Source organism: Helianthus annuus, chromosome 4 (genome assembly GCF_002127325.2).
Source record: "Helianthus annuus cultivar XRQ/B chromosome 4, HanXRQr2.0-SUNRISE, whole genome shotgun sequence".
NCBI lineage: Eukaryota > Viridiplantae > Streptophyta > Magnoliopsida > Asterales > Asteraceae > Helianthus > Helianthus annuus.
This window is the reverse complement of record NC_035436.2, coordinates 20,647,267-20,674,462: the sequence shown is the minus strand read 5'-3', so window position 1 is coordinate 20,674,462 and position 27,196 is coordinate 20,647,267. Positions and strand designations below refer to the sequence as shown.

Below are 27,196 nucleotides of genomic sequence, written 5' to 3'. Positions count from 1 at the left end.
TATTTCATCACCTTAGCCACTTTCAAAATATCCTTTCGTTCGATCTGCGAGAATGTGAAAAACAGATTTTCTTGAGGGCAAGCAAAAAACAAGTGTTGGGATATGATGCGTGGTCGAATACCGGTGTTCAGTATGTTTAAGTTGATGTTTTTACATAACTTTTAGTTTCAAATAGCACACTTTTGGTTGGAATTGTGTTTTGCAGGTCTAACAAAGTTTAACGAGCTATTCGAGAGCTATACGGAGCATCGGGATGGAAAACGGGTCAACCGAGTGCCAGAAATGGAAAAAAACACAAACCAAGAAAAGGGGACATCGTCGCCGACGCCCTCCTGGAAGAGGTTTCGAACAACAGTGGAACACAACACGAGAGCGGCATTGAAAGGCGAAAGAGACAAGTGCACGGATCGGTGAACCAGAGGTGGAACTATATTTTGCTTTCCAAGCAGCCAAATTTCTAGTTTACCGAAGTTAACAGCCAGCCAAATTTCAAGTTTACCGAAGCTATCAACCACAAAGTTTCTAACAGCTGCTCCTCTGCCGAAAGAGCGTCGGTCCTACCATTGTTGTGAAGTCCATAAAATGATCAGCTAAGAAGAAGAAAAAAAATGCAGGATAAATAAACTGGTCTGAATATTGTTGGTTTTCAAAAGATGATCGTGACTCAATTATGCAAAACCTACTCTTTTGTTGTTATCTTTTAAGGACCTTAGTAAACTAAAAAAAATGTAGCAAACCAATGGTCAAAGCTTCTAGAAGCTGTATGTTGCCAACAAATATGAATCAAGTCAAAACCAGTTTGACTATCATAATCAACTAAGTCAAATTCAAACCTTCTAGAAGCTATATGTTGTTATATACCAGCAAACATGAATCAATCAAGTCAAATCCTGTTTGACTATCATAATCCATTAAGTCAAAGTCAAACGTTCTAGAAGCTATGTTTTGTTTTCAAAACACGTTAACAAGGCAAAAATCAAACGTTCTTGAATTCTAAAATGCGTTAACAATGTACGTTAGTCAAATATGCGCTAACAATGTGCGCTGGTCAAATCTAATAAATTCTATTTAAATAAATAAAGTCTCTTTAAAAGCTAATAACCTCTAATAACCATACATTAACTAGTTACCTTACACCAACCCTGTCACACATAGCTCAATCCTTACCATCTGATCCTCCACAAACCTCTGCATACACTGCACCCAACCATTCGCATCAACAAGATTCACATACATCCTTTGAAACGCATACGCCATTTGATATGTATTGAGATTCAAGTTACGCTATTGTTCCAGTCGAACTCGAAGTCGGTCGAATGTGGCTTGCCTATCTATGTGAAACATCACTCTAAAACCTTGCACATAGTACACGACAACCATCATTGTGTGTGCATTTCCTGGTGCAGGCCACACGTTAAACCCAAACTGCACTTGTCTCGCTTTCAACACCTTTTGAGAAACTGTACCGGTACCGAATTTTTCTCGTACCAATTTTTTCGGCATTAGTACCGGTTCGGTCTAACGACCTGAAAACCCAACACGAACGTAACACGAAATTTGCAGGTCTGAGGTTCATCTAATTGGATTCGGTCAGTTTCATAGTGAACCCGTTTAGCAAAACAGGTTGGGTTCGGGTTGAACCCGTCGGGTTGGCTGGTTGACCCGATTAACAAAAATTTGGGTCGGGTTAAACCTGCTAACACGACTCGTTTAGCAACCCTAAAAAAAGTCTTACTTCTTGTGTATAATCTGACTTGCGGTTGCGTCAACCCAAAATAATCTGATAAATGTTCCCTGTCATTGAGATGCTTCCGCGTATTTGGTGTCCATTGCATAAGAAGCACTGCGTTTCGCAAATCTCCAAAAGCATGGGCCTTTGAAACTTGAATGGCCCCCTAAATCGAAATCCAAATTTTCTCCATTTATGTGATAATGCACTGTAGCAATGTCTTCACCGATCCTTGTTAACGCTTCTTGATAATATATGATTGTAGCAATCCTCCTTGGGGGCAAATGTACTAATAGCTGCGGTAGTGGTGGCTCGCCCGCGTTACCACCACCCACGTCACCACCGCTCGCGTTACCACCTCTCGCGTTACAACTGTCTTACCCGTTCTTACCATGCTCCCTAAAGATGTTATTCATAAACTCTATATCTTCTGCGTTGAGTTGTGGAAAAAATGCTCCTCAAAGAAGTCATTCATAAACTCTATATCTTATGCGTTAGAGTTGGGGAAAAAAAAATCTTGTGGTGGTGGTGGTTCTTGAACTCCTCCAGGTTCTTCTGGTGGTTCTTGTTCCCCGTTATCATCTTCATCAGAGGGATTGATTTGCATCCAAGGCTCATTTAACTCATCATCATAATCTATTTGTAAAACGTACTATCACATCAACAATCCATCAGAAACCATCTGTATTTGCGGTTATTGGGGTTAGTTGGATCAATTTAAGGAAGCCAACAGGCTCATTTGATCGAACATTGGAGCTTCTGTGATAAAAGAAAATGTAAAAGATAAATACATATGATTAACGCGGACGGTGGTAACGGTGGTGGCGCGGGCGGTGGTAACGCGGAGGGTGGTAACGCGGGCGATGGTAACGTGGACGAGCCACCACTACCACCACCATTAGTACCTTTGCACCCGAGGAGACTTGTTTCAATCATATATTATCAAGAAGCGTTAACAAGGATCAGTAAAAACATTGCTACAGTGCATGATCACATAAATGCAGGAAATTTGGATTTGGATTCAGGGGCCATTCAAGTTTCAAATGCTCATGCTTTTGAAGATTTACTAAATGCAGTGCAACTTATGCAATGGACACCAAATATGCGGAAGCATCTCAATGACAGGGAACATTTATCAGATTATTTTAGGTTGACGCAGCCGCAAGTCAGATTACATACAAAAAGTACGACTTTTTAGGGTTGCTAAACAGGTCGTGTTAGCAGGTTTAACCCGACCCGAAAATTGGTTAATCGGGCAAACCCGCCAACCCGATGGGCTCAGCCCGAAACCGGCCCGTTTAGCTAAACGGGTACGCGGGTTCAATCCGAAACTAACCGAGCCCAATTAGACGAACCTCAAACCTGCAAATTTCGTGTTACATTCGTGTTGGGTTTTCAGGCCGTTAGACCGAACCGGTACCGACGCTGAAAAATTCGGTACGAGAACAGATTGGTACCGGTACGGGAAAAATTCGGTACCGGTATGCTCATCCTTATTCTATACTTCGTTCGATTTTTTTACGGTGTAACAAACTTTTTATTGTTACAGTTTCTCAAAAGGTTTTGAAAGCGAGACGCGTGCAGTTTGGGTTTAACGTGTGGCCTGCACCAGGAAATGCACACACAAAGATGGTTGTCGTGTAGTATGTGTAAGGTTTTAAAGTGGTGTTTCACATAGATAGGCAAGCCACATTCGACCAACTTCGAACTCAGCTAGAACAAATGTAACTTGAATCCCAATACCTATCAAATGGCGTATGCGTTTCAAATGATGTAAGTGAATCTTGTTGATGCGAATGGTTGGGCGGAGTGTATGCAGAGGTCTGTGGAGGATCAGATGATGAGGCTTGAGCTATGTGTGACAGGGTTGGTGCAAGGTAACTAGTTAAAGTATGGTTATTAGAGGTTATTAGCTTTTAAAAAGACTTTATTTTATTAAATAGAAGTTATTAGATTTCGCTAGCGCACATTGTTAGCGCATATTTGACTAGGGTACCTTATTAGCGCATGTTAGGATCCTAGAATGTTTGACTTGTACCTTGTTAACGCGTTTTGAAAAAAACAAATCATAGCTTCTATAACGCTTGACTTTGACTTAATTGATTATGATAGTCAAACTGGATTTGACTTGATTCATGTTTGGTGGTATACGGCAACATATAGCTTCTAGAAGGTTTGACTTTGACTTAGTTGATTATGATAGTCAAACTGGTTTCTGACTTAATTCATATTTGTTGGCAACATATAGCTTCCAGAAGGTTTGACTATTGGATTGCTACATTTTATTTTTATTTGTATTTAATAAGGTCCTTAAAAGATAACAACAAAAGAGTAGGTTTGCATAATTGAGTCACGATCATCTTTTGAAAAGCCAACCATATACAGACCAGTTTATATATTCTGCATTACGGTTCTTCTTAGCTGATCATTTCATGGACTTCACAACAACGGCAGGACCGCCGCTCTTCCGGCAGAGGGGCAAATGTTAGAAACTTTGTGATTGATAGCTTCGGTAAACTGGAAATTTGGTCAGCTGATAATTTCAGTAAACTGGAAAATTGGCCGGCTAGAAACCAAAATACAGTTCCACCTTTGGTTCGCCAATCCGTGCACTTGTCTCTTTCGCCTTTCAATATCGCTCTCGTGTTGTGTTCCAACTCTTGTTGAAACCTCTTCGAGCGAAGGCCCTTTGTATTAACATCTTCGCCGATCCATGCACTTGTCTCTTTCGCCTTTCAAACATGGAAGATACAGCGTTGTTTTTTGACAAAGGTTTGCGTGAGGCGATTGACGAATTCGTGGTTTGTGGAGGTCCTTTCTTTGGAGACCTCCAGTGGCGACTTGCTTCACTACCAATTAGGTTTGGAGGTTTGGGGTTGTATTCAGATGTAGAGGCTTCATCCTATGCTTTTGTGGCCTCTAGGGCCCAATCGTGGGTGCTACAGGACCACATCTTAAGAGACAGTGGCATATGCGGTATGGATTCTGATTATGTTTGTGCTTTGGCTTGTCTTCGTGATACGATTCCAAGCTTTGACTTCAGCGGTTTCACTAATAAGGACACCGCCCCCCTAAAGCCCAACAGGCATTGGCGAGTGCTCTTTTTAGTAAAATTGTCCACGAAATCGAAGTGCAGTTTGACTTGACCGTTAGACAAAAAGCTGTTTTTGAGTGTCTCCGAGCACCACATGCACAAGATTTTCTTCTTGCTATACCTATAGATGGGTGAGGCCAGCATATGTCGCCGGTGGAGTACCGTACTATCCTTAAGTATCGGCTCATGATTCCTTTATTCCCATTTGATGAGGTATGCCCAGTTTGTCATAAGGCGTGTTTGGATTCTTTTGGTGAGCATGCAGTTCATTGCAGCGAGCTCCCGGGGTTCAAATATCGACATGACATGATTTGGTTAGGGATGTCCTTTTTGACATATTCAGATGCCCTGGTATTTCGGCTAAGAAAGAGGCACCCGTTAATTTCTTAACGGACCCGTTGGAAGGGAGATCTACCCTTCAACCCGCCGACATTCTGGTCTTTGGATGGGTAGGAGGAAAACACGCCTGTGTGGATTTAACTCGGGTTTCCCTACTGGTGGACTTAGGGAGTAGTGCTTTCAAAGTGGGCCAGGCTGCTTTAAAGGCTGCTTCGGGTAAAGTGATCAAGCATGAGAAAGCGTGCCTTGACAACCAGCACGTGTTTATCCCATTTGCTTTTGATACTTTTGGTTTTCAGGCGCCAGAGGCTGTGGACCTACTTAGTCGAGTTCAAAGGGTCATGCATAGTAATATTATGACCCCGAGATCTATGGACGTAGTTTTTAAAAGGCTTAGTTTTGCTATTCAAAAAGGGGTAGCGGCGCAGCTTGTTGCCCGTTTACCAACTATCTCGATGTAAATTTCTAATTAATCATTATTGTTGTAATTAACAACATAGTTGTTTAAAATAAAATATAAAACCTTTTATCAATGATAAAAGTAAGAATCATGGTAAATTAACTAACACACCTACCAATTTGCAACTCTTTGGTAAATTTGTAGAAGATGACAAGGATATCTTACAATGACACCAACACAGTGAGTAAAAGAAAACGCAGGCAGCATCATAAAACAAGTTAGCTCACATTCCAACGCAATGGAGTCCCCCCCCCCCTCGCCGCCAAGTGAGCCCTAACATCCAGAACTACCTCTGGAAATTGGCTCAGGATCTGTTTAATTATTCAAATCCTTTATAATCAGAATACAAATACAAATAAGCAACAATTTGTTTGACCAACCCATTTAGTTGTTGAAAATTGTTGAGAAAAGCACAAAAAGAGTATAAAATTGTTGAGAAAAACAAAAAAATATTTGTTGATAGTTGTTGAATAAAAAGCGAAGAATTGTTACCTTCTAGTTTGATGTTTGTAGTTAGTCGTGTTTAGCGTAGTTGTTTTGTACAATAAAAATCGAGTTTTCATCACCTTAGCCACTTTCAAAATATCTTATTTCCATACCCTTATCCTATTTCATCACCTTAGCCACTTTCAAAATATCCTTTCTTTCGACCTGCGAGAATGTGAAAAACAGATTTTCTTGAGGGTAAGCAAAAAACAAGTGTTGGGATATGATGCGTGGTCGAATACCGGTGTTCAGTTTGTTTAAGTTGATGTTTTTACATAACTTTTAGTTTCGAATAGCATACTTTTGGTTGGAATTGTGTTTTGCAGGTCTAACAGAGTTTAAGGAGCTATTCGAGAGCTATACGGAGCATCGGGATAGAAAACGGGTCAACCGAGTGCGAGAAATGGAAAAAACACAAACCAAGAAAAGGGGACATCGTCGCCGACGCCCTCCTGGAAGAGGTTTCGAACAACAGTGGAACACAACACGAGAACGGTATTGAAAGGCAAAAGAGACAAGTGCACGGATCGGTGAACCAGAGGTGGAACTATATTTTGCTTTCCAACCGGCCAAATTTCTAGTTTACCGAAGTTATCAGCCAGCAAAATTTCAAGTTTACCGAAGCTATCAACCACAAAGTTTCTAACAGCTGCCCCTCTGCCGGAAGAGCGTCGGTCCTACCATGGTTGTGAAGTCCATGAAATGATCAGCTAAGAAGAAGAAAAAAAAATGCAGGATAAATAAACTGGTCTGAATATTGTTGGTTTTCAAAAGATGATCGTGACTCAATTATGCAAAAACCTACTCTTTTGTTATTATGTTTTAAGGAACTTAGTAAATTAAAAAAAAATGTAGCAAACCAATGGTCAAAGCTTCTAGAAGCTATATGTTGCCAACAAATATGAATAAGTCAAAACAAGTTTGACTATCATAATCAACTAAGTCAAATTCAAGCCTTCTAGAAGCTATATGTTGTTGTATACCAGCAAACATGAATCAATCAAGTCAAATCCTGTTTGACTATCATAATCAATTAAGTCAAAGTCAAACGTTCTAGAATCCTAAAATGCGTTAACAATGTACGTTAGTCAAATATGCGCTAACAATGTGCGCTGGTCAAATCTAATAAATTCTATTTAAATAAATAAAGTCCCTTTAAAAGCTAATAACCTCTAATAACCATACATTAACTAGTACCTTACACCAACCCTGTCACATATAGCTCAATCCTTACCATCTGATCCTCCACAAACCTCTGCATACACTGCGCCCAACCATTCGCATCAACAAGATTCACATACATCCTTTGAAACGCATACGTCATTTGATATGTATTGGGATTCAAGTTACGCTATTGTTCCAGTCGAATTCGAAGTTGGTCGAATGTGGCTTGCCTATCTATGTGAAACATCACTCTAAAACCTTGCACATAGTACACGAAAACCATCATTGTGTGTGCATTTCCTGGTGCAGGCCACACGTTAAACCCAAACTGCACTTATCTCGCTTTGAACACCTTTTGAGAAACTGTACCGGTACTGAAGAAACACTGAACTAATTATGAGGACTAATCAGTTTGGTTTATGTTTCTACCATAATGGTTAATCTTCTTGTAAATATTTGAGCTCCGACTTGAGGTTCAATCCTGCAAAACGAAACACCGTTACTCGTTAAGAGGGGAATGTGGGGGTTTCCCTCTTAACCAGGCTCCGGCGTGAGAATAAGCAACTGCTTTGGGAGGATAATCAAGTGTTAAGAGTGAGAGTAGAGGGAATAGAATGTTTAACCTGTGGAATGAGGTCTCTATTTATAGCCGGAGAGATGTAAGAGGATATGGGCTGACGGGCCTTGGGCCGGAAAGGACAACACAGCGGATGTGCTCTTTGTCTCACTAGTGTCGACCGTTTAGTGGCTTCTAGAAGTTCTTCGGTGCTGGCGCACCTTGATTGGAGCCGCGTGTCGTTGTTGTCGGCCCTTCTGCTCTTCCGCCATCAGCAGACAAGTGGAGATCGTGGGACAGATGTCTCCGTCCCCTGATTGGTGCCACGTAGGCGTCCTTACGTACTTCTCGTCAGACGATCGTGGCGCACGATTGACCAGAGCCTGCTGGACGCTCATTGGCTCTTTTCACTGCCACTTGTACCTTGTGTACCACTGGAGGTAGCCTTGCGCTACCTTCCTATGCGGTTCCTGTTGAGTATCTAACTAACCCCGCGCGGGTTAGTATGCCCATGTTCTCTTTTAGTATGCTAAGTGTTGATATCAGAACATCTTGTGGGCGGGACCTCGCGCGACGTAGAGCAGAAATTGGTGTATCTCGCGCGAGACTCTTGATAGGAAGTTTATTAAGTTTATTCGCATTAACAAGATTCACATAAATCCTTTGAAACGCATACGCCATTTGATACGTATTGGGATTCAAGTTACGCTATTGTTCCAGTCGAACTCGAAGTTGGTCGAATGTGGCTTGCCTATCTATGTGAAACACCACTCTAAAACCTTGCACATAGTACACGACAATCATCATTGTGTGTGCATTTCCTGTTGCAGGCCACACGTTAAACCCAAACTGCACGTGTCTCGCTTTCAACACCTTTTGAGAAACTGTACTGGTACCGATTTTTCTCTTACCAAATTTTTCGGCATTAGTACCAGTTCGGTCTAACGACCTGAAAACCCAACACGAACGTAACACGAAATTTGCAGGTTTGGGGTTCGTTAATTGGGTTCGGTTAGTTTCAGAGTGAACCCACGAACCCGTTTAGCAAAACGGGTCGGGTTCGTGCTGAACCCGTCGGGTTGGCAGGTTAACCCGATTAACCAAATTTCGGGTCGGGTTAAACCCGCTAACACGACCCGTTTAGCAACCCTAAAAACGTCTTACTTCTTGTATATAATCTTACTTGCGGTTGCGTCAACCCAAAATAAACTGATAAATGTTCCATGTTATTGAGATGCTTCCGCGTATTTGGTGTCCATTGCATAAGAAGCACTGCGTTTCGCAAATCTTCAAAAGCATGGGCCTTTGAAACTTGAATGGCCCCCTAAATCGAAATCCAAATTTCCTGCATTTATGTGATCATGCACTGTAGCAATGTCTTCACCGATTCTTGTTAACGCTTCTTGATAATATATGATTAAAGCAAGCCTCCATGGGGGCAAAGGTACTAATAGCTGCGATAGTGGTGGCTCGCCCGCGTTACCACCGCCCCCGTCACCACCTATCGCGTTACCAATGTCTTCCCCATTCTTACCATGCTCCCTAAAGAAGTTATTCATAAACTTTATGTCTTCTGCGTTGAGTTGTGGAAAAAATGCTCCCCCAAGAAGTCATTCATAAACTCTATATCTTCTGCGTTAGAGTTGTGGGAAAAAAAAATCTTGTGGTGGTGGTGGTTCTTGTACTCCTCTAGGTTCTTCTTCTTCTGGTGGTTCTTGTTCCCCATTATCATCTTCATCAGGGGGATTGATTTGCATCCAAGACTCATTTAACTCATCATCAGAATCCATTTGTAAAACGTACTATCCCATCAACAATCTATCAGAAACCATCTGTATTTGGGGTTGGCTGGATCAATCGAAGGAAGCCAACAGGCTCATTTGATCGAAAATTGGAGCTTCTGTGATAAAAGAAAATGTAAACGATAAACATATATGATTAACGCGGACGGTGGTAAGGGTGGTGGCGCGGGCAGTGGTAACGCGGAGGGTGGTAACGCGGGCGATAGTAACGTGGACAAGCCACCACTACCACCACCATTAGTACCTTTGCACCCGAGGATGCTTGCTTCAATCATATATTATCAAGAAGCGTTAACAAGGATCAGTAAAAACATTGCTACAGTGCATGATCACATAAATGCAGGAAATTTGGATTTTGATTTAGAGGCTATTCAAGTTTCAAATGCTCATGCTTTTGAAGATTTGCGAAATGCAGTGCTGCTTAAGCAATGTACACCAAATTTGCAGAAGCATCTCAATGACAGGGAACATTTATCATATTATTTTGGGTTGACGCAGCCGCAAGTCGGATTACATACAAAAAGTAAGACTTTTTTATGGTTGCTAAACGAGTCGTGTTAGCGGGTTTAACCCGACCCGAAAATTGGTTAATCGAGTCAACCACCAACCCGATGGATTCAGCCCGAACCCGACCCGTTTAGCTAAACGACTACGCGGGTTCAATCCGAAACTAACCGAGCCCAATTACACGAACCCCAAACCTGCAAAATTCGTGTTACATTCGTGTTCGGTTTTCAGGCCGTTAGACCGAACCGGTACCAATGCTGAAAAATTCGGTACGAGAAAAATTTGGTACCGGTATGGGAAAAATTCGATACCGGCATGCTCATCACTATTGGATACTTCGTTCGGTTTTTTTACGGTGTAACAAACTTTTTTATTGTTACATTTTCTCAAAAGGTGTTGAAAGCGAGACGCGTGCAGTTTGGGTTTAACGTGTGGGCTGCACCAGGAAATGCACACACAATGATGGTTGTCGTGTACTATGTGCAAGGTTTTAGGGTGGTGTTTCACATAGATAGGCAAGCCACATTCGAGCAACTTCGAACTCAGCTGAAACAAGAGTGTAACTTGAATCACAATACCTATCAAATGGCGTATGCGTTTCAAAGGATGTATGTGAATCTTGTTGATGCGAATGGTTGGGCGGAGTGTATGCAGAGGTTTGTGGAGGATCAGATGGCTAGGCTTGAGCTATGTGTGACAGGGTTGGTGCAAGGTAACTAGTTAAAGTATGGTTATTAGAGGTTATTAGCTTTTAAAGAGACTTTATTTTATTAAATAAAAGTTATTAGATTTCGCTAGCGCACATTGTTAGCGCATATTTGACTAGGGTACCTTATTAGCGCATGTTAGGATCCTATAATGTTTGACTTGTACCTTGTTAACGCGCTTTGGAAAAACAAAAAATAGCTTCTACAACGTTTAACTTTGACTTAATTGATTATAATAGTCAAACTGGATTTGACTTGATTCATGTTTGCTGGTATGTGTTTTATTTGTATTTAATAAGGTCCATAAAAGATAACAACAAAAGAGTAGGTTTGCATAATTGAGTCACGATCATCTTTTGAAAAGCCAACAATATTCAGACCAGTTTATATATTCTGCATTTTGGTTCTTCTTAGCTGATCATTTCATGGACTTCACAACAACGGCAGGACCGCCGCTCTTCCGGCAGAGGGGCAAATGTCAGAAACTTTATGGTTGATAGCTTCGGTAAACTGAAAATTTGGTTGGCTGATAATTTCAGTAAACTGGAAATTTGGCCGGCTGGAAACCAAAATATAGTTCCACCTCTGGTTCGCTAATCCGTGCACTCGTCTCTTTCGCCTTTCAATACCGCTCTCGCGTTGTGTTCCACTCTTGTTGAAACCTCTTCGAGCGAAGGCCCTTTGTATTAATCTTCAGCCTCACTTTGATTGTCCACTCCATCGGCTGAACCACACATGGCTCGGCACTACTGGTTGATCATCGGAGTCTTGACGGAGAGTGACTCGAAATGAGTTGCCATATTTTGAGAACCGACAAGATTCTCTCGCTCATACGTCTTGTTCTTTCTCCTTAGTTGGACATGATCGATTTCAAGTTGTTTTTAATATGTGAGTTATGTTTGTTTAATGCACTTTCTAGAAAAGGTGACAATAGATTTCGAAGGAGGCAACGTGGAAGGCAGGGATAATGGGAGTGGGTGAATCAGCATACACTAATTTAGTGTAGAGAGGGGCATGTGTAAAGGAAACCCAACAAGGCCAAAAGTGAAAACAATGCTCAAGTAACTTGAACATAAAGCTCAAAATATATATATACAAGTATATAACTACTTGCATTTTAAAATATAACGAGTTTTTAGAACTCGCACGTTGCGACAGGACATTCAAACCGAACAAAAAAATAGATGTAACGACATTTATACAAGTATCACACCAATCCGCCCAAGTGATAGCTCGATATCGTGATCTATTCTTGAACTACAAGAACCCAAGCGTTTTAATCTCATCCTAGATCCTCGCCACGCATACTTGCTTCTTGTTGAAAATCACGTTGTTTCTACTTTTCCACAAGCACCAAATTGTCGTTTGCATTATCGTGTACACCGTTTTCCGCCACTTGCCATCTCCCCTGATATGGCCATGAAAATTGACCAGGTCTTCAAGTTCAAGTATAAAAAATGAACTTAACCTGCACCACTGAGACACAATTCCAGATATCTTGCGCAACGTCCACAGAAGATTCACAGTAAACGACACCCGATCCATAGCCATCCGCCAAGCCAAAAAATTCACCTTAAAAGGGTGTCCAACAGTTCCAGCTAAAGCCAATTCTCAAATTTGTAAACATATGACTTCGGACATGACCAATGGCAGAAAGCGTTAGGCGCTAGTCGGGCGGTGAGCTACCGCCTAGGGATTAATCGGGATTAATAGAGATTAATCGGGATTAATCGTAATGGACTTTATGTGTATAATTTTATGAATTTATATACATATACCATTAATTTTATATCTTTTATATATAAATTCACAAGTCGTCATCATCATCATACTCAGTAAATCTCACCCATAACAAAGCTAAGGCAGGGTCTGAGGAGAGTAAGATGTAGACAGCCGTACCTCTACCCTGTAGGAATAGACAGACTGCTTCCAATGAGACCCTCGGGTAGTTTTGCATCAAGCCTTGGACATAAGACACATAACACTCGACAATTAAGACAGGCCAATTAGTGTATGTACTCCTTTGTCTTTCGGCTATCAATGCCACGACATGATGCATGATTAACCATCCATCTCTTTTAACATTATTTTCACGAAATTAGTAAAATAACGTTAAAATTAGTGCACTTTCACTTTTACCCCCCGAGCACCCACACATATATACATTATATGCGCATACCGCAAGAGAGGAGCAAAAGTCCCACACATATAAATTCACAAGTATGAGGACTAAATATAAACTAATGAAGATGGAGGGTGGTTATATGTTAAAAGTCCCAAACTAAAATAACCCTAATCATCCCCACTTTCATCATACGCCTTTTCCCGCTCCCTATCTCCTTCATCAGAATATCGCACCCAGTTATCTCTACAATGGCTCAAAATCATGGAGTAACAATTCGTTTCACTTAACCAATTTGGTCAAATTTTGAGTAGCATCTGATCTAGTTTTGCCCGACTTGGTCAGATTATAGGCGACTTTTGACCGATTTTTTCAAACTTTGACCTAATTGGACATTGACCGCCTTGACTGAGCGATTTGGCAAAATCTAGGCGACGGACCTCCGATGAGCGACTAATGACCGCCTAGGCGCCATCTAGGTGCGATTTCTGCAACACTGGACATGACTCCTCATACTTCGGGCAGAGAAAACCCTCATGATTCCAGCGACCAAGTCCACTTGTCTTCTTCAGCTCCGAATGTGTAATTTTGTAAGTCACCTGATAACTGCTTCAGCTCCCTTTGTTCAATCACACAACTGGGAGCCCAAGGCCACTGGACTCTTGATATGAAATTGGCTCAAAAAGATTTAGATAGGATCATATAGGAGCAGATGAGATCAAACTCACCACCTATTTTGTCCAATCGGGTTGGAAAATCCGTGCATCCCTGATCTCTTAAACTCCGAAACACCCCTGAAATCCCATGTTCTAAACAAAATCTTATGTTTGCATGTGCTGGCTAGGGTTCCGGTGACCCTCAATCCAACGTTCAAGTTATGACCGTTAGACGGTCATGGTGAATCATAGATCTGGCTTGAATCTACAAGGGTTTCAGATCTGAGGCAGGGTTTCATGGGTTGAAGTGGTGGTGGTGGGAGTGGTGGTAGTGACTGGTGAGGCGTTAAGGTTTACAAGCTGTTGGGAGGAGTGTAGAGAGAGAGAAGGTGGATGTTGAGAGAGACAGTTTAGGTTTATGTTTCGTGTATATATATATATATATATATATATATATATAGGTAAAGAATACTGTACAATATTGCTTAAGTTACATTACGTACGCTTTAATCTCAGCCGTTAGATAATCTTCCCGCATTTTAAAATCGCATGTTTTTTTTATAACAATTTCGCATGTGATAAATAATTTCGCATGAGATAAATTTTTGATGAATTCACATGTTTTTTTGTACCAATTTCGTATGTGATAATTTTGATGAAATAGCATGTTGTTTTTTTATAACAATTTCGCATGTGATAATTTTTGATGAATTCGCATGTTGTTTTTTGTACCAATTTCGCATGTGATAATTTTGATAAAATAGCATGTTTTTTTGTAACAATTTCGCATGTGGTAATTTTGATGAAATCGCATGTTAAAAAACCAACATGTGAAATTGTTACAAAAAAACAACATGCGAATTTAACGCAAGAAGATGATCGGACAGCTGAGATTGTAGCGTACGTAATGTACGATAAGGGCATTTGTACATTAAACTAACCCTATATATATATATATATATATATATATATATATATATATATATATATATATATATATTGTTAATTAATATGAAATAGGAAGAATTACTAACCAACTCTCATGTGCAAAGCACATGTCATATTTAAATGATAAAGGACATAGAGTGTAATAGCTCAAAAACGCAAAAAAAAGAACCTAGTCGGTCAAATATGAGGTCAAAATCGGATCATAATGGGCCAAAATCGAACCAATTCAGTAAAAAAGGAACGAGTTCTTACCTCGATTCGAACCAAAATCGGATCTGAACTCGTCTCCATTGTGGAAAATCAACCCACATTAAAGAACTAATCGATTAGACGAAGCAAAACTCGGCATAGAGTTAATGTTCTTGTGTTGTCGGATGAAAACAATGGAGATAGGGGTAGGAGGCGGCGTATAATGAACGTGGGTGGGGATTAGGTTATATTAAGTACATTACAGCTACGGGTGATCTTATATGGTGAGTAAGAATGCTAGTTGCATACAGCATTACAGCTAGATACAGGTAATAAAGACAGGCGAGTCAAAAAATATGGGTTGAAACTGCTAATTAAAATCTGCTTTTTAGATGCCAATTCAAGTGTAAAGATCAAGTACAAACGGGTCTTAACATACAAAATGATCTTAACATGAGAAGTGAAGAAAGTTTTTTTTTTTATTTTTTTTTTCATTTACTTAAGTATGACATTTAATTGTAAAAAGTAAAAAAAAAATCGTGATTTTACACTAGTAGAGTAATTGTAATTACTCTAAAGTAATTACATAATCACTCTACTAGTGTAAAATCACGATTTTTTTTTCATTTACTATTTACAAGTGTACTAGTCAAAACAAACCTTATTTTTAAACGTTAACTTCCTCTCAAGATGATTCATCTCCTTATGATGCAAAGATAAAAATGTCAAAACAGCATACAGAGAAAGATGAAACTCAGTACATACCGAGCATAACTCCATAAGGATACAACCAACACTCCATATGTCACAACGTTAACTCCATCCCTATCCTGTAAGAAACACAGGTCTGAATGTCATTTAGCAAATAATATGTGATACTACTATGCATAGAAAGTAACATAAGAAGATATAATGCATGTGGAGCCCGCTAAAGACGTTTAAAATAACTATAAAATAATTATATTTATTTTATAAATGTATACGAATTTCGTAAACTAGTAGCTTGTGTTTTTGTCAAGACGTTATAACTTTGTTTTGTAATTCATTGAACGTCGCAAAAATAAATATACTATCATATTTATTTTATAAACTTCATTTGAGTCACGATACGTTTTCGTTAGCATTGCGACTATAATATATATATATATATATATATAGAGTAAGGTTAACATACAAAAAGCCTTATCATACATCACGTAGGAGACAATAGTAACCGTTGGATCAGGAGTATAATCACGCATGGGACCACATAATCACGCATGGGACTATAATCACACACGTTCTATGATAATAACGCACGTTATATTTTTTGTCATGTATGTTAATGTAGGTTAAGCCCTGAAGTACATTATACTCTCTCTCTCTCTCTCTATATATATATAGGGTAAGGTTCATGCGAGAACCACCTTTATTGCGAGAACCGCGAGAACCAATGTGAACACAAGCTAAAATAGCTAAAAAAACCCTAAAAAAAACCTAACCCCCACCCCCCCACCCCCCAAAAACCTAAACCCCCCACCCCCCCCCCCAAAAAAAGACCTAACCCCCCCCCCAAAACCTAACCCCCCCCCCCCCCAAGCTAAATGCTAAAAACTAAAACCCTCAAAAAACCTAAAAAAAAACCTAACCCCCACCCCCCCCACCCCCCAAAAACCTAAACCCCCCACCCCCCCCCCCCCCAAAAAAAAACCTAACCCCCCCCCCAAAAAAAACCTAACCCCCCCCCCCCCCAAGCTAAATGCTAAAAACTAAAACCCTCAAAAAACCTAAAAAAAACCTAACCCCCCCCCACCCCCCCCACCCCCCCCCCCCAAAAACCTAAACCCCCCTCCCCCACCACCCAAAAACCTAAACCCCCCCCCCCACCCCCCCCCCCCCCCCCAAGCTAAAATGCTAAAAACTAAACCCCCAAAAAACCTAAAAAATCTAAAAAAATCTAAAAAAAATCTAAAAAAAATCTAAAATTTTTTTTTATTTTTTTACTATTTTTTATGTTCAAATCGCTACTTTTGTAGCCAAAAAAAAAAAAATTTTTTTTTTTTTTTTTAAAAAAAAATTTTTTAAAAAAAAAAAATTTTTTTTTTTTTTGGATACTAAAAGTAGCGATTTTTATATAAAAAATAGTAAAAAAATAAAAAAAAAATTTTTTGGGTGTTTTTTAGATTTTTTTAGCTATTACTGTTTGTGTTCACACTGGTTCTCGCGGTTCTCGCAATAAAGGGTGGTTCCTAACGGATCTTTGTCCTATATATATATATATATACACATATATATATATATATTTTTTACGAAAATCGCGCAGAGTTTCCTCTGTTTTTGGAATAACCCCGACAACACAAGTTGTCGTTATTTTGTCAAAACGCAACAATATTCAATCACAATATATCAAATCTTTTCTATTCGTCAAGTGCCAAAACATAAATAGTCACTATTTATAAACTGCGTTTACGATGGTTCGAGCTCGGTTTCGCGAGTAAAACTAACATTAATCTAACTATAAAAAAAATATAACGTGTTTGTTAAATTTTACCGCATCTCGTGTTGACTGAGTTTAACCTCAGTTGACCGGTGTTGACCAAAGCTGACTGGTTGACTGGTTTGACCACATTGACTCGGTTTGACCGAGTCGACCGAACCGTGCTAAAACTGAATCTGAGCCGAAGCTTGACCCGAACAACTCTGGATCTGACCCGAACCTGCTGACTTTGACCAACATTGACCAACCCGAAACTTTGACCCGTTGACTCCCGAACCGTTGACTTCTGTTGACCAAAACCTGAACCCTCGAAACGAACCGAACCAAATCTCGAACCCATCTTCTGACCAAGTTAACCCGAGCCATCAGAAAACTAACAACACTACCTAGATCACCACCACCATCCTGAAAAACTACCGGCTACGACCTTAAACACTCGGTTCTTAAGAAGATCCAACAGAAAATGAGAAGAAAAAAAAATGAAGGGATTTGATGGGTTACCGGAAAAGACATCGTCGCCACCGCCACTGTTAACTCCGGCGAGACCCACCGCCGCTGCAGACGGCGATGTCGTCGCCTCTCCTCCGCGGATCTCTATCTCTCTCCGTTTTCTCTCTCATTGGCTCTTTCTCCGTCTCTCACCCTGGTCCCGTCGCCGCCACCATCAAGCGCCGCCACCAACCGTGGTGGCCGGCTGAACATCATAGAGTGAGGGAGAGGGGAACGAGTGAGTGGGGGTGGGGTAGATAGGGTTCTACAGGTGTGTTTGATAAATCTTGGTAGAGAAAAAGAAAAGTATGGGGCTTGGTTTATGACAGGAGTATGGGAGTAAAAGTTTATGACTAGCTTTCATGTTTTGTTCATGTATTATAATAATGAAAAAAATATATATGGGGAAGGGTGAATGTTTCACGCATGCTTAACATGTATATGTGATATTTGTTTTGTCAATCTCAAGTGGCAGAATCCATTAATTCATATGAGTTGTCAACAGTGTTTGTTTTATTATTTTATTGTTTTCTTTTGACTAATCAAACCAAGATGCAAAAAGAAAAGCATGGGTGTTTCCTACTAGCTGAGCATAGATGTTGTTAGGCAATTGAGTAGTAAATATGATAGTTGATTTTTGTAATAGAGTTAATTATTGTTTTCGTCCCTGTGTTTTGTCAAAAATCACTATTTCAGTCTATTAGTTTAAAAATTGCGATTTCAGTCCCTGTGGTTTCACTTTCGTACCCATTTCAGTCCCTGTGGTTTCACTTTCGTAACCATTTCAATCCATTATTCTGTTAAGTACAGGGACTGAAATGGTTACGAGGTGGACTGAAATGGTTACGAAAGTGAAACCACAGGGATTGAAATTGCAATTTTTAAACTAATGGACTGAAATAGTGATTTTTGACAAATCATAGGGACGAAAACAGTAATTAACTCTTTGTAATATATAATCGTCCTTTCATATTATAACCATGTCTTGCATGCATATTACTATGGTCAAAGCATGCATGTGCTAGGAGGTTAAAATAAATGAAAAAAAATAAGCAATTGTAGTGTGAAGGATTGGGTTACGTTGGAAAGGTAAGAAGAAGAAAAGGAAAAAAAAAGAACATTGTGTTATTTTGTGGACTTAAATATTATCATGATGCCTTTTATATCTAGTATTGTGAACATGAAAAATAAGATGAATTTTGGTCCAAATGAAGCTTGGAGAATCCAGATTTTTATTTGTTTATTATTTTTTTTTAGTCATGTGTAAATGGGTTTTAAGTTGGCCAGGTAAGATAGTGGTTCGTGATATGATTTTTTATATCTAATTCACACTAAGTAATTTATGATATCAAATAATGTTGTGTGTATAGTGTTTATCGAAATAAGGACCTGAAATTTGGGGGATATTACAGTCTCCCCCAGTTGAAAGAATTTCGTTCGGAGTCAGTTCGTTACCGTTTAACGTTCAGCAGTTTTCCCGTAAATCACCATTTGCGTACTGTAAAGCTGGATAAACGTTCCTAGACACTCCAAAGACCTAATTAAGGTAATTTGCGTTTTAAACACTATTTATTATTGTCTTAATGCTTGTTTTGCACGTAATTAGGAGCCGTAAATCATCGGTTGTCACAACATATACTGAAACTATCTTATAAACCACCCAAGTATGTTATCCATTTTCATTTAATACAGTAAACTAAACATACTTTAGTGGCCTACAAAGTAGCTTCAATGTATGGGTTGCCTTTAATATGATGAGAAGAATATTTGAATGGCTTCCACATACATTATCCACAAATGAGTTAAGAAGATTAAACTACTTTAATAAACTAGACAAAGAAAATACCTAATATAACTTCTGGTTCCCGATAATGGCGTGTTGACACTATGTAGTTCTGGTCCGGACGATCATACGTTGTGCAACCAACCAAAATCAATCACTTTGATAGCACTGCATCTTGGTATTCTTTTGGAGTATGAACTATCCTTTGGTGACCTAGATGAACCCTAAAACAACATATTGGAAACAAAAACTGTTAGCCATCTTCATCTTCATGATATAAACTAAAAAGGGCTGATCCGGGCTTGAATATCAAACGGGTCAAATGGGTGAAATAGTAATAACTCACCTGAAGTGTGTTTTTGATAGCATAAAACCCCATAAACCATTTTAATAAAAAAGTACATTATCAACAAAAAAAATGAACTACCAAAACCATGCTTCGCGGTCAACCCGCTCGTGAAAATAACAATTTTAACATGCGCCCATTTTGACCCATTACCCAACAACCCGTTTTGTTACCTCTAAATAGCAAAAAGAATGTTCCAACCTTGTAATCAGGCACTTTGATATATTCTGGGGACACTAGAAGAATGTTCTCCTCAGGCTTCAAGTCGGTGTGTATCAAGCGCAGATCATGATTGAATTCTGGTGTATGGATCTTGAATTTTGGGGAAAATTGAATATGGAATATGGATCTGTGAGCTTATTTAGGGAAATATGGAATATGAATCTTGAATTCTGGTGTATGTTGTGAGGTTATTTGAAGATGATGATGATGGATCTGGGTTATTTGAAGATGATGATGATAATTTGATTTTATAATAAATAATAATAATAATAATAATAATAATAATAATAATAATAAATATAGGGTAAGATTACCAAAATACCCCTACTTATAACAGTCAAATAACTGTTGACTAACGGTAGGGGGTAAAATTGCGACATAACATCAACGTTGTGGGGTAAAATTGCAATTATTTCGTTAGAGAGGGTCAGAGTGCCAATTGGCCTAAACCCTAGGGGGTAAAATTGCAATTTACTCTAACCAATATATAGATGTCACTTATTTCTGAAAACATTGATTTAAACATATACTTGTTTAATCACATTTTTAAGCTTATTATAGTAACATCATCACCCATGTAAGATACTACACTAAATAAACAACTAGATCATCACAAATCACATACTTAAACAACTTACTTTAACATAATCAACATAATCATACTAACTAGTTAACACTAATACATATATTCTACACATAATAAGTTATATTTAGTAGATTATTAAAGTGAGAATAGGGTTTTAATTTGATTTTTCTTTAAATTCAAGATGATTAACATGTACTTCCTTAATCTACACATAATAATGTGCTTAAAAATGTTAAAAGATTGCCTTACAAGTTTGCACAAGATTAGAAGAAGATTAAGAAGACAATTAAGCTCCAAAGAAGGCCTTAATGATGCTCCATGTTGCAAGCTCCTTAGGTGATCTTGTAATGACTTGGAATAGCTTAATTTAGGTGTTTATGAAGTGAAAAAATGGTGTTCATATGGGGTTTAGGGCTGCCGAGATTTAGAGAGAAGAAAGAGGTGTGGTGGTGATTTTTTTTTTTTTTTTTTTGATGTGAAAATGTTGAAGATATGGTGGTGATGTTAGGTTATATTATTGCAATATTCATGCCATCACTTATATCTTGCTACCATACTTTAGATCAACAATTTTTCAACCAAGATCAAGTGGGTGGGGTCCACTTGTTGACCGTAAATGGCGCGGGGGGGGGGGGGGGGGTAAATGTAATTTTTTTATAGAAAAAGTCTTAATTATTTAGATATATAGGGGATTAAATTAAATATGTTGTTTTGGGGTTGTCTTGCATCTTTAAGGGGGTAATTAGGGGTTTAAGATGTTAATTGGTATTAACTAGTTCACTAAACTAGTATAAGTTGTATTTTGATAGCATAAACGGCTTCCGTTTAGTTGTCGGTTCAATAACGACATTTTTATATTCTATCGACAAATATTTCTGCAAGTCATATTTCCGCAACCATGAGATGTATGAAGGGGTTACGGATCCCGAATAAAACTTAAATAGCTCGCTAGATTATTGTATGAGGCTATCGGGTGGTGAAATCTTCGTCGGTTCGGCAATCGGACGCTTTCCGATCAAGTTGTGCATTGTTTGTCGTAATACCGGAAGCGGTGTCTTTTATGTATTTTTGATATCCTCATAATGTTTTAAGGTGCTTGTCATATTCTGTTATAATTCTGGAGTCCTAGAAATGCTAAATTAATATTGCGGACGAATTAAAATTGTTACTTTTATAGCCGAAACGGACAATTTTGCGATTCGAGCGTTATAACCTGAAAGTTATGTATTATTGCAAGTAAGGTTCCCAAATTAGTGTTTTTGCGTTTATATGGACTTAAATATGTCTTTCGTATGTCGTTTCTCATAATTTTGTTTCGTTTCAACAACTTTGCTGGCATGGATAGTGTAACCGTGAATAGTGTGCCCAGCACTTTCTACCAACACTTTTAGAACATTGTTTGTTTTGTTTGGTGACGTGACGAAAACCAATATATGTTATAGTATGTTTAACTTGTCCTATCACTATTATATATCGTACGACTCACTTACGTATTTAAATTATGATAAAATGCATGAGATTATGTAATAAAAATAGTGATCAGATTGTACGGAATTACCGGTTGTCACATGTAGCTTGAAAAGAAAAGGAGTTTCAACGAGTTCGTTGACTTGATATCAAGGAGTTAACACTTTGCAATAATACAGTCATCCAAATCACAATGCAAAACTCGCACATAGCGAGACAATACTGAACGTTGATAAAACAACAATTTAGAGTGAACCCCTGGTGGTCTTTACGAATCAAACTAACCACATGTGCAACAAACAAGGCATGCGTAACGTATGAATTTGACAAGAAAGAAACAAATGAGTGTTTGCTATTATGAAAGAAATCCTCGTGATACAAGGACCATTAGGGGGAGTAGAAGTGTGAAAATCTACTCACTATATGCAAAAGTCAGAATTTCAATAAAAGAAATTTAAGGACTTTACCTGGAATTTCGTGTGATGGCCGGTTGTTAGGTGACATTACCATAGAATATCGAACATAGTGTAATCGCCATTAATGAAGTAGGGGGGAATGCGAAGACATGTGACTTCTTTTGCAGCGCCAATATTTGTGAGTCTCATTAGACTAAGCACCCGGCTGTTATGAAATCTTGTTTTAACGTACCTCAGCGTGATTCGTGTCATTTGCAGTATCACGTGGCAAATTGCCGCATTTCGATCAGTAATTCTCCTGCTGACGGGATTAGCATCGTTGTTGTCGTGCCCAATTGTGTTTCCCCAAGGCCTCGCCTCGAAAGTCGTGTGTGATGTACTTCGACGTCCACTGACGTATAGTTTAAGTTTCACGTATAGTTGCGCAATAGCGTTTCGTTCCACGTAGGTTACCTGCTCGGGTAATTAAAATAGCATAGACGACATAATATAATGGTGTGTGCCCGAGTTAATAGTCGCGGCTCCTACGTGAGGACCTTTAATGAATTTCGACGTAAGTTTTCCAAAGGTCCTAAATGCATGTTACCAAAACTCTCAAAGTTTGCTTTCTGCGTGTAATTGTTTCGTGTACCGTGTATCAAACACAACACTTGTGTATGTTTAAAACCAAAACAATTGACTCATTGTTCTCGGCAACGGCTGGAACCCATATTCAAATCCTAGGCGTGTGTATGTTTAAAACCAAAACAATTGACTCATTCTTCTCGGCAACGGTTGGAACCCATATTCGAATCCTAGGCGTTCTGTATGTATCCAAAGTCTTAATAATCTAAATCCCCAGAGGAAAGTGAGGTTAGAGCCTAGGTATCTCTATAGAAACCTAATTCGCTGAAACATATAGCTCTAATACCATACAACTCCAAACCAGCCCGCTAGAACGGACCGGTCGATTCCACCTCACATCGCAGCCTTAAGTCCGGAATGGTGGTCGTTCCCACGCGTTGGGATGCTTACACACTTTTTTTTTTCTAATGGCCAAGCCAACTAGTTGGAGTACAGGACAAGTGAACTTCTATGTGGCTGCATATGCACCTTCCCCCTATGTGATGGCCGTCCTGCGTTCAGTTGTGAAAAAAAGGAACATGATCGATGGTCCTGTTGGAGTAACGGACTGCCGGAATGGATGGTCGCTTGCTGGAAACGCTAGGAGTTATGTTTAGCGGTGAAAATCTGTCTGTTATTATTCGACTACCTTAATTATCTTTTACACTTTTGTGTTTCTGGAAGTTAGATTTAGAAATTTTGAAGAAGTTGGGTATCTGGTTTGATGGGTTATGGACTCAACTACTTGCAAAACTGCATATTGCAGGATACATACATCGTCTTAAAAACATGAAATACATAATAAGTTTTTTCTTCAACTAATACCATACCATAATATGAAAATTAACTATTACTTCTCCACTGGTAGCACCAATAACTTAATGTGATCAATGTTCTTTGATGTCCGATATGATGAAATGCAGCTCTTTAAGCATGTGCCATCAGTTAGACTATACCATTCTCTAGGAAGAACTTGGTACTTGATCTTGTAGGTACCAGATGGATTCAACTTAAACTCCAGGTTAATTTTCTCCATTAAACTTTCAAATGTAGTTGAGCTTGGGAGAAAGAATAAACTGTGATCAACTTTATAAACTGCTAGAATGACTAGATCATCGTCTTCGTCATCCTCACCTTTTGGATCGTTGACGTTGGTCAAGGGATATTGATATGCTTCATTCAACTCACTTTGATCTGTAGTGAACTTTCTCTTCATTCCCACCAATGGCCTTGTTTTTTCTAATGCTTTAGGTGTTTCGGATACTTCGGTTTTTATGAAAATCTTGGCTGGGTTTCTCCCACTCCCAGAAGAAGAATTCTCAACATCGACAACAAGTAATTCATCACCAAGTTGTGCCCCAGAAGCAGCATACCTGAAACTTGGCAAATACTCCCTTAGTGTCAGTATCAAAGCCTCCATCAAGGGCAAGGGGTTATGACTTAGGGGCCAAAAAAACTCAAACACGTAGTCACACTCTCCCATGTGAGAACTCTTCAAGCATATAGCAAAAGAAGTACATTTTGCACCGGCAGAGAGTACCTCCAAGACCCCCTTGTTATCACTAAACTTAAAGATGTTTCTACACAGGTGTGCACCTGACGAGTTTCAAGTGTCCTCGCAACTAGACCGCGCTCCGCCTTTTCCAAAGGAAGAACAAAAAGCTGTTGATAGAAATGCTTAAGAAAAGACATGTGATCATCGCCATGGGGACTAGCAACACAATGAGATTTAAGTTTGCCTAATAACGCTCGTCTCTTCTTACGATGAGAATTCTCATAAGTGACCCAAACTTGACCAAGAGTTATAGCATGTGATTCAACAGCCACTTGTAATGCCTTTTCAATTTCTCTCGCGGCAAGTAGGAAATCCCCGGTAGTAGCCTGTTTAAAGAGAGAAAAGTATTAAATGAGAAATCATACATAGTCAGTCATACTGTTCTACCCGGTTGGAAAAATTATTTATTTAAAGCATTCACATTGGAGCCTCTATTCTATATTATATAGAGGAAACAACAAAAACACTATCACTTTGGAATATCTAGAATAGAGAAAAATTTAAATAAAGTACAACTTTATATTTAGAGGGTCATATTCAACCCTCTATATTGTAATTGTGAGTGTGTAGGAAAGAGAAAAAATAATAAAATAAGTTTTTCCGAGTAAATGATAGATAGAGATAGAGATTTGGATATGAGATGTTTTAGAAAAAGTACCAAAATCTAAAGAAATATGTGTTTTTATATAGATGGAGGTGAGGGCTCCAATGTGAAGGTTCTTAATAATTACCTCGCAAGGCATCAAAAGTCGTAATGGAGGAATGATATACAAACCCTCCCTCTGCAGACAAACAAAACACAAGTAATATAAAACATTTTATCAAAGATATATAATTGTAAGGCCATCCGTAGTCATAAAGCCCCTTTGTGGGTGTTATGCAACACGTGTCGTGCCACGTCACACATGGGCTTTATGGGGCGTTATATCACTAGAGCTCGTAGTCATAAAGCCCCTACCAACCATTACCTAAATATTAATTTTCAATTTTATTAATTAATTAAAAAAACACTAACTATTTTTTATTGGTCCATTTTTTGAAAACAACCCCCATAGCGCCGCGAAGGTCATGGCGCTGCCATCTTTTTTTGTCTGATAAAGCCCCTCGTTGCGGTGTAGTTCCCCGCTAGAGGTGCTCTAAGAATCATGTTTGTAACTTAAGCGCCCCGCTAGAGGTGCTCTAAGAATCATGTTTGTCGTAGCCATTGGGCGCTATGTTTGGCTTTTTGGGGCATATAGCGCCCCGCTAGAGGTGCTCTAAGAATCATGTAGGTAACTTAAGTAACACATGCACCTACCAGTAGTTCACGTTGCAACTCTTGGTAAATTTGTAGAAGATGACAAGGATATCTTACAGAAACTTCAATGACACCAACGCAGTGAGTAAAAGAAAACGCAGGCAGCATCATAAAACAAGTTAGCTCACATTCCAAAGCAAGATCCACCAATGGAGTCCCCCGGTGAGCCCTAAGATCCAGAACCACCTCTGGAAATTGGTTCAGGATTGCAGTGGATGGCACCGTATATGATCATAGCGTCGTCATCTACTACAACCCGGTCACTAAGAGCATAGGAATACTGACAACAAGACGACCTATATTTCCGGAGACGATGGTTTGAACACGAATAGGCATAAGGGTTAAAAGTAGATAAAAGTCTAGTGCCGCTAGAGGTTTTCACTAGTCGCCAAAACTGCATGATTATCCTCTCTAAAGGAAATGATTTTACGTTTCGAAAAGCAGACAGTATCTTATTGTTCACCGGATCTGTTCAATTATTCAAATCGTCCTTATGCTTGATTATTATTATTATGATCAGAATCAGAATACAAATACAAATAATACAAATACAAGGAAACAACAATTTATTACCGGGTCCACGACTACCATGGCGACAAAACGCCTTTCTCTGAGGATAGATTTCTGGCCAGTACTCCCCCATCTTCGAATTCGAATGTGTGTTCAGAAGAAGTTGTAATATACAGAATTTTGGAAACCCTAATATAAAGAAATATTGAATTTGCTATGTCCGATTTAGGTGAATTAATTAAATGACAACATAAGTAGTATCGTTTAATTATAATTGGTGTATCGAAAGAAAAAAAAAAGACAGATTAATAACAAAATATGTTGGATTAAAAAGAGTTTATAAATCATAGGGTTTATTTTGTATAAGTCAGAATATGTTTTTTTTTTTTTTGAATGGCTAACGTTACTCTTCGAAACTACTATATTTACAAATAACTCACCCTTGATTGGGATTGAACCCAAGACCTCCCACTAAGAGGCAAGAGCCTCTACCAAGTGAGCTAGCCCCACTTGGCAAAAATCAGAATATGTGGAAAGTGAATCCTTCATCTTGAAACCAACGTTAATGTACTTCCAATACCGAAACCGTCGGACATTAAGTTTATGTTTGGTATGGGTTAATGGAATGGACATGGTAATGGAATTGACTAGAGAATGGAATATTTACCATGTATGTGGTGTTGTCAA

General features: G+C 39.0%; 2 protein-coding genes across 11 annotated transcripts in view; both read right to left on the bottom strand.

The window, feature by feature from the left end:
* LOC110868165 overlaps positions 1–18,139 on the bottom strand; it is a 32,653-nt gene extending 14,514 nt beyond the window's left edge. Inside the window, exons 1-4 of one of the 7 annotated variants that reach the window (XR_004891754.1) lie at positions 17,737–18,118; positions 17,290–17,640; positions 15,525–15,589; positions 6,071–6,273 (exon numbers count right to left, since the gene is read on the bottom strand). Coding sequence is in view for 4 of the 7 variants with exons in the window: in XM_022117271.2 (XP_021972963.1) it covers positions 15,525–15,606; positions 17,290–17,575 (368 nt within the window). In the remaining 3 variants the exon portion in view is untranslated. Of the gene's footprint in view, positions 1–6,070; positions 6,274–15,524; positions 15,607–17,289; positions 17,656–17,736 lie in introns of those variants that run through there. The other 6 variants (XR_002552255.2, XR_002552256.2, XM_022117271.2 and 3 more) reach the window with 6 other exon arrangements.
* A 5,724-nt stretch (positions 18,140–23,863) lies between these two features.
* LOC110868166 lies at positions 23,864–26,724 on the bottom strand. 4 transcript variants are annotated; one of them, XM_022117273.2, is made up of 4 exons: positions 26,573–26,724; positions 26,000–26,467; positions 25,434–25,484; positions 23,864–25,028 (listed from the first exon to the last, which is right to left on the bottom strand). In XM_022117273.2, exons 2-4 carry the CDS (start codon positions 26,108–26,110, stop codon positions 24,642–24,644), a joined length of 549 nt encoding a protein of 182 aa, XP_021972965.1. In that variant the 5' UTR covers positions 26,111–26,467; positions 26,573–26,724; the 3' UTR covers positions 23,864–24,641. The 4 variants fall into 3 exon arrangements, with proteins under 4 accessions (XP_021972965.1, XP_035845508.1, XP_035845509.1 ...); XM_035989615.1 differs by lacking the exon at positions 26,000–26,467; XM_035989614.1 differs by having other exon boundaries at positions 25,434–26,724.
* Positions 26,725–27,196: the final 472 nt, after the last annotated feature.

What these genes read in the sequence shown, in the direction of transcription:
- LOC110868166 (XM_035989614.1), bottom strand. Translation starts at nt 24,630, where the DNA reads ATGGGAGAGTGTGACTACGTGTTTGAGTTTTTTTGGCCCCTAAGTCAT.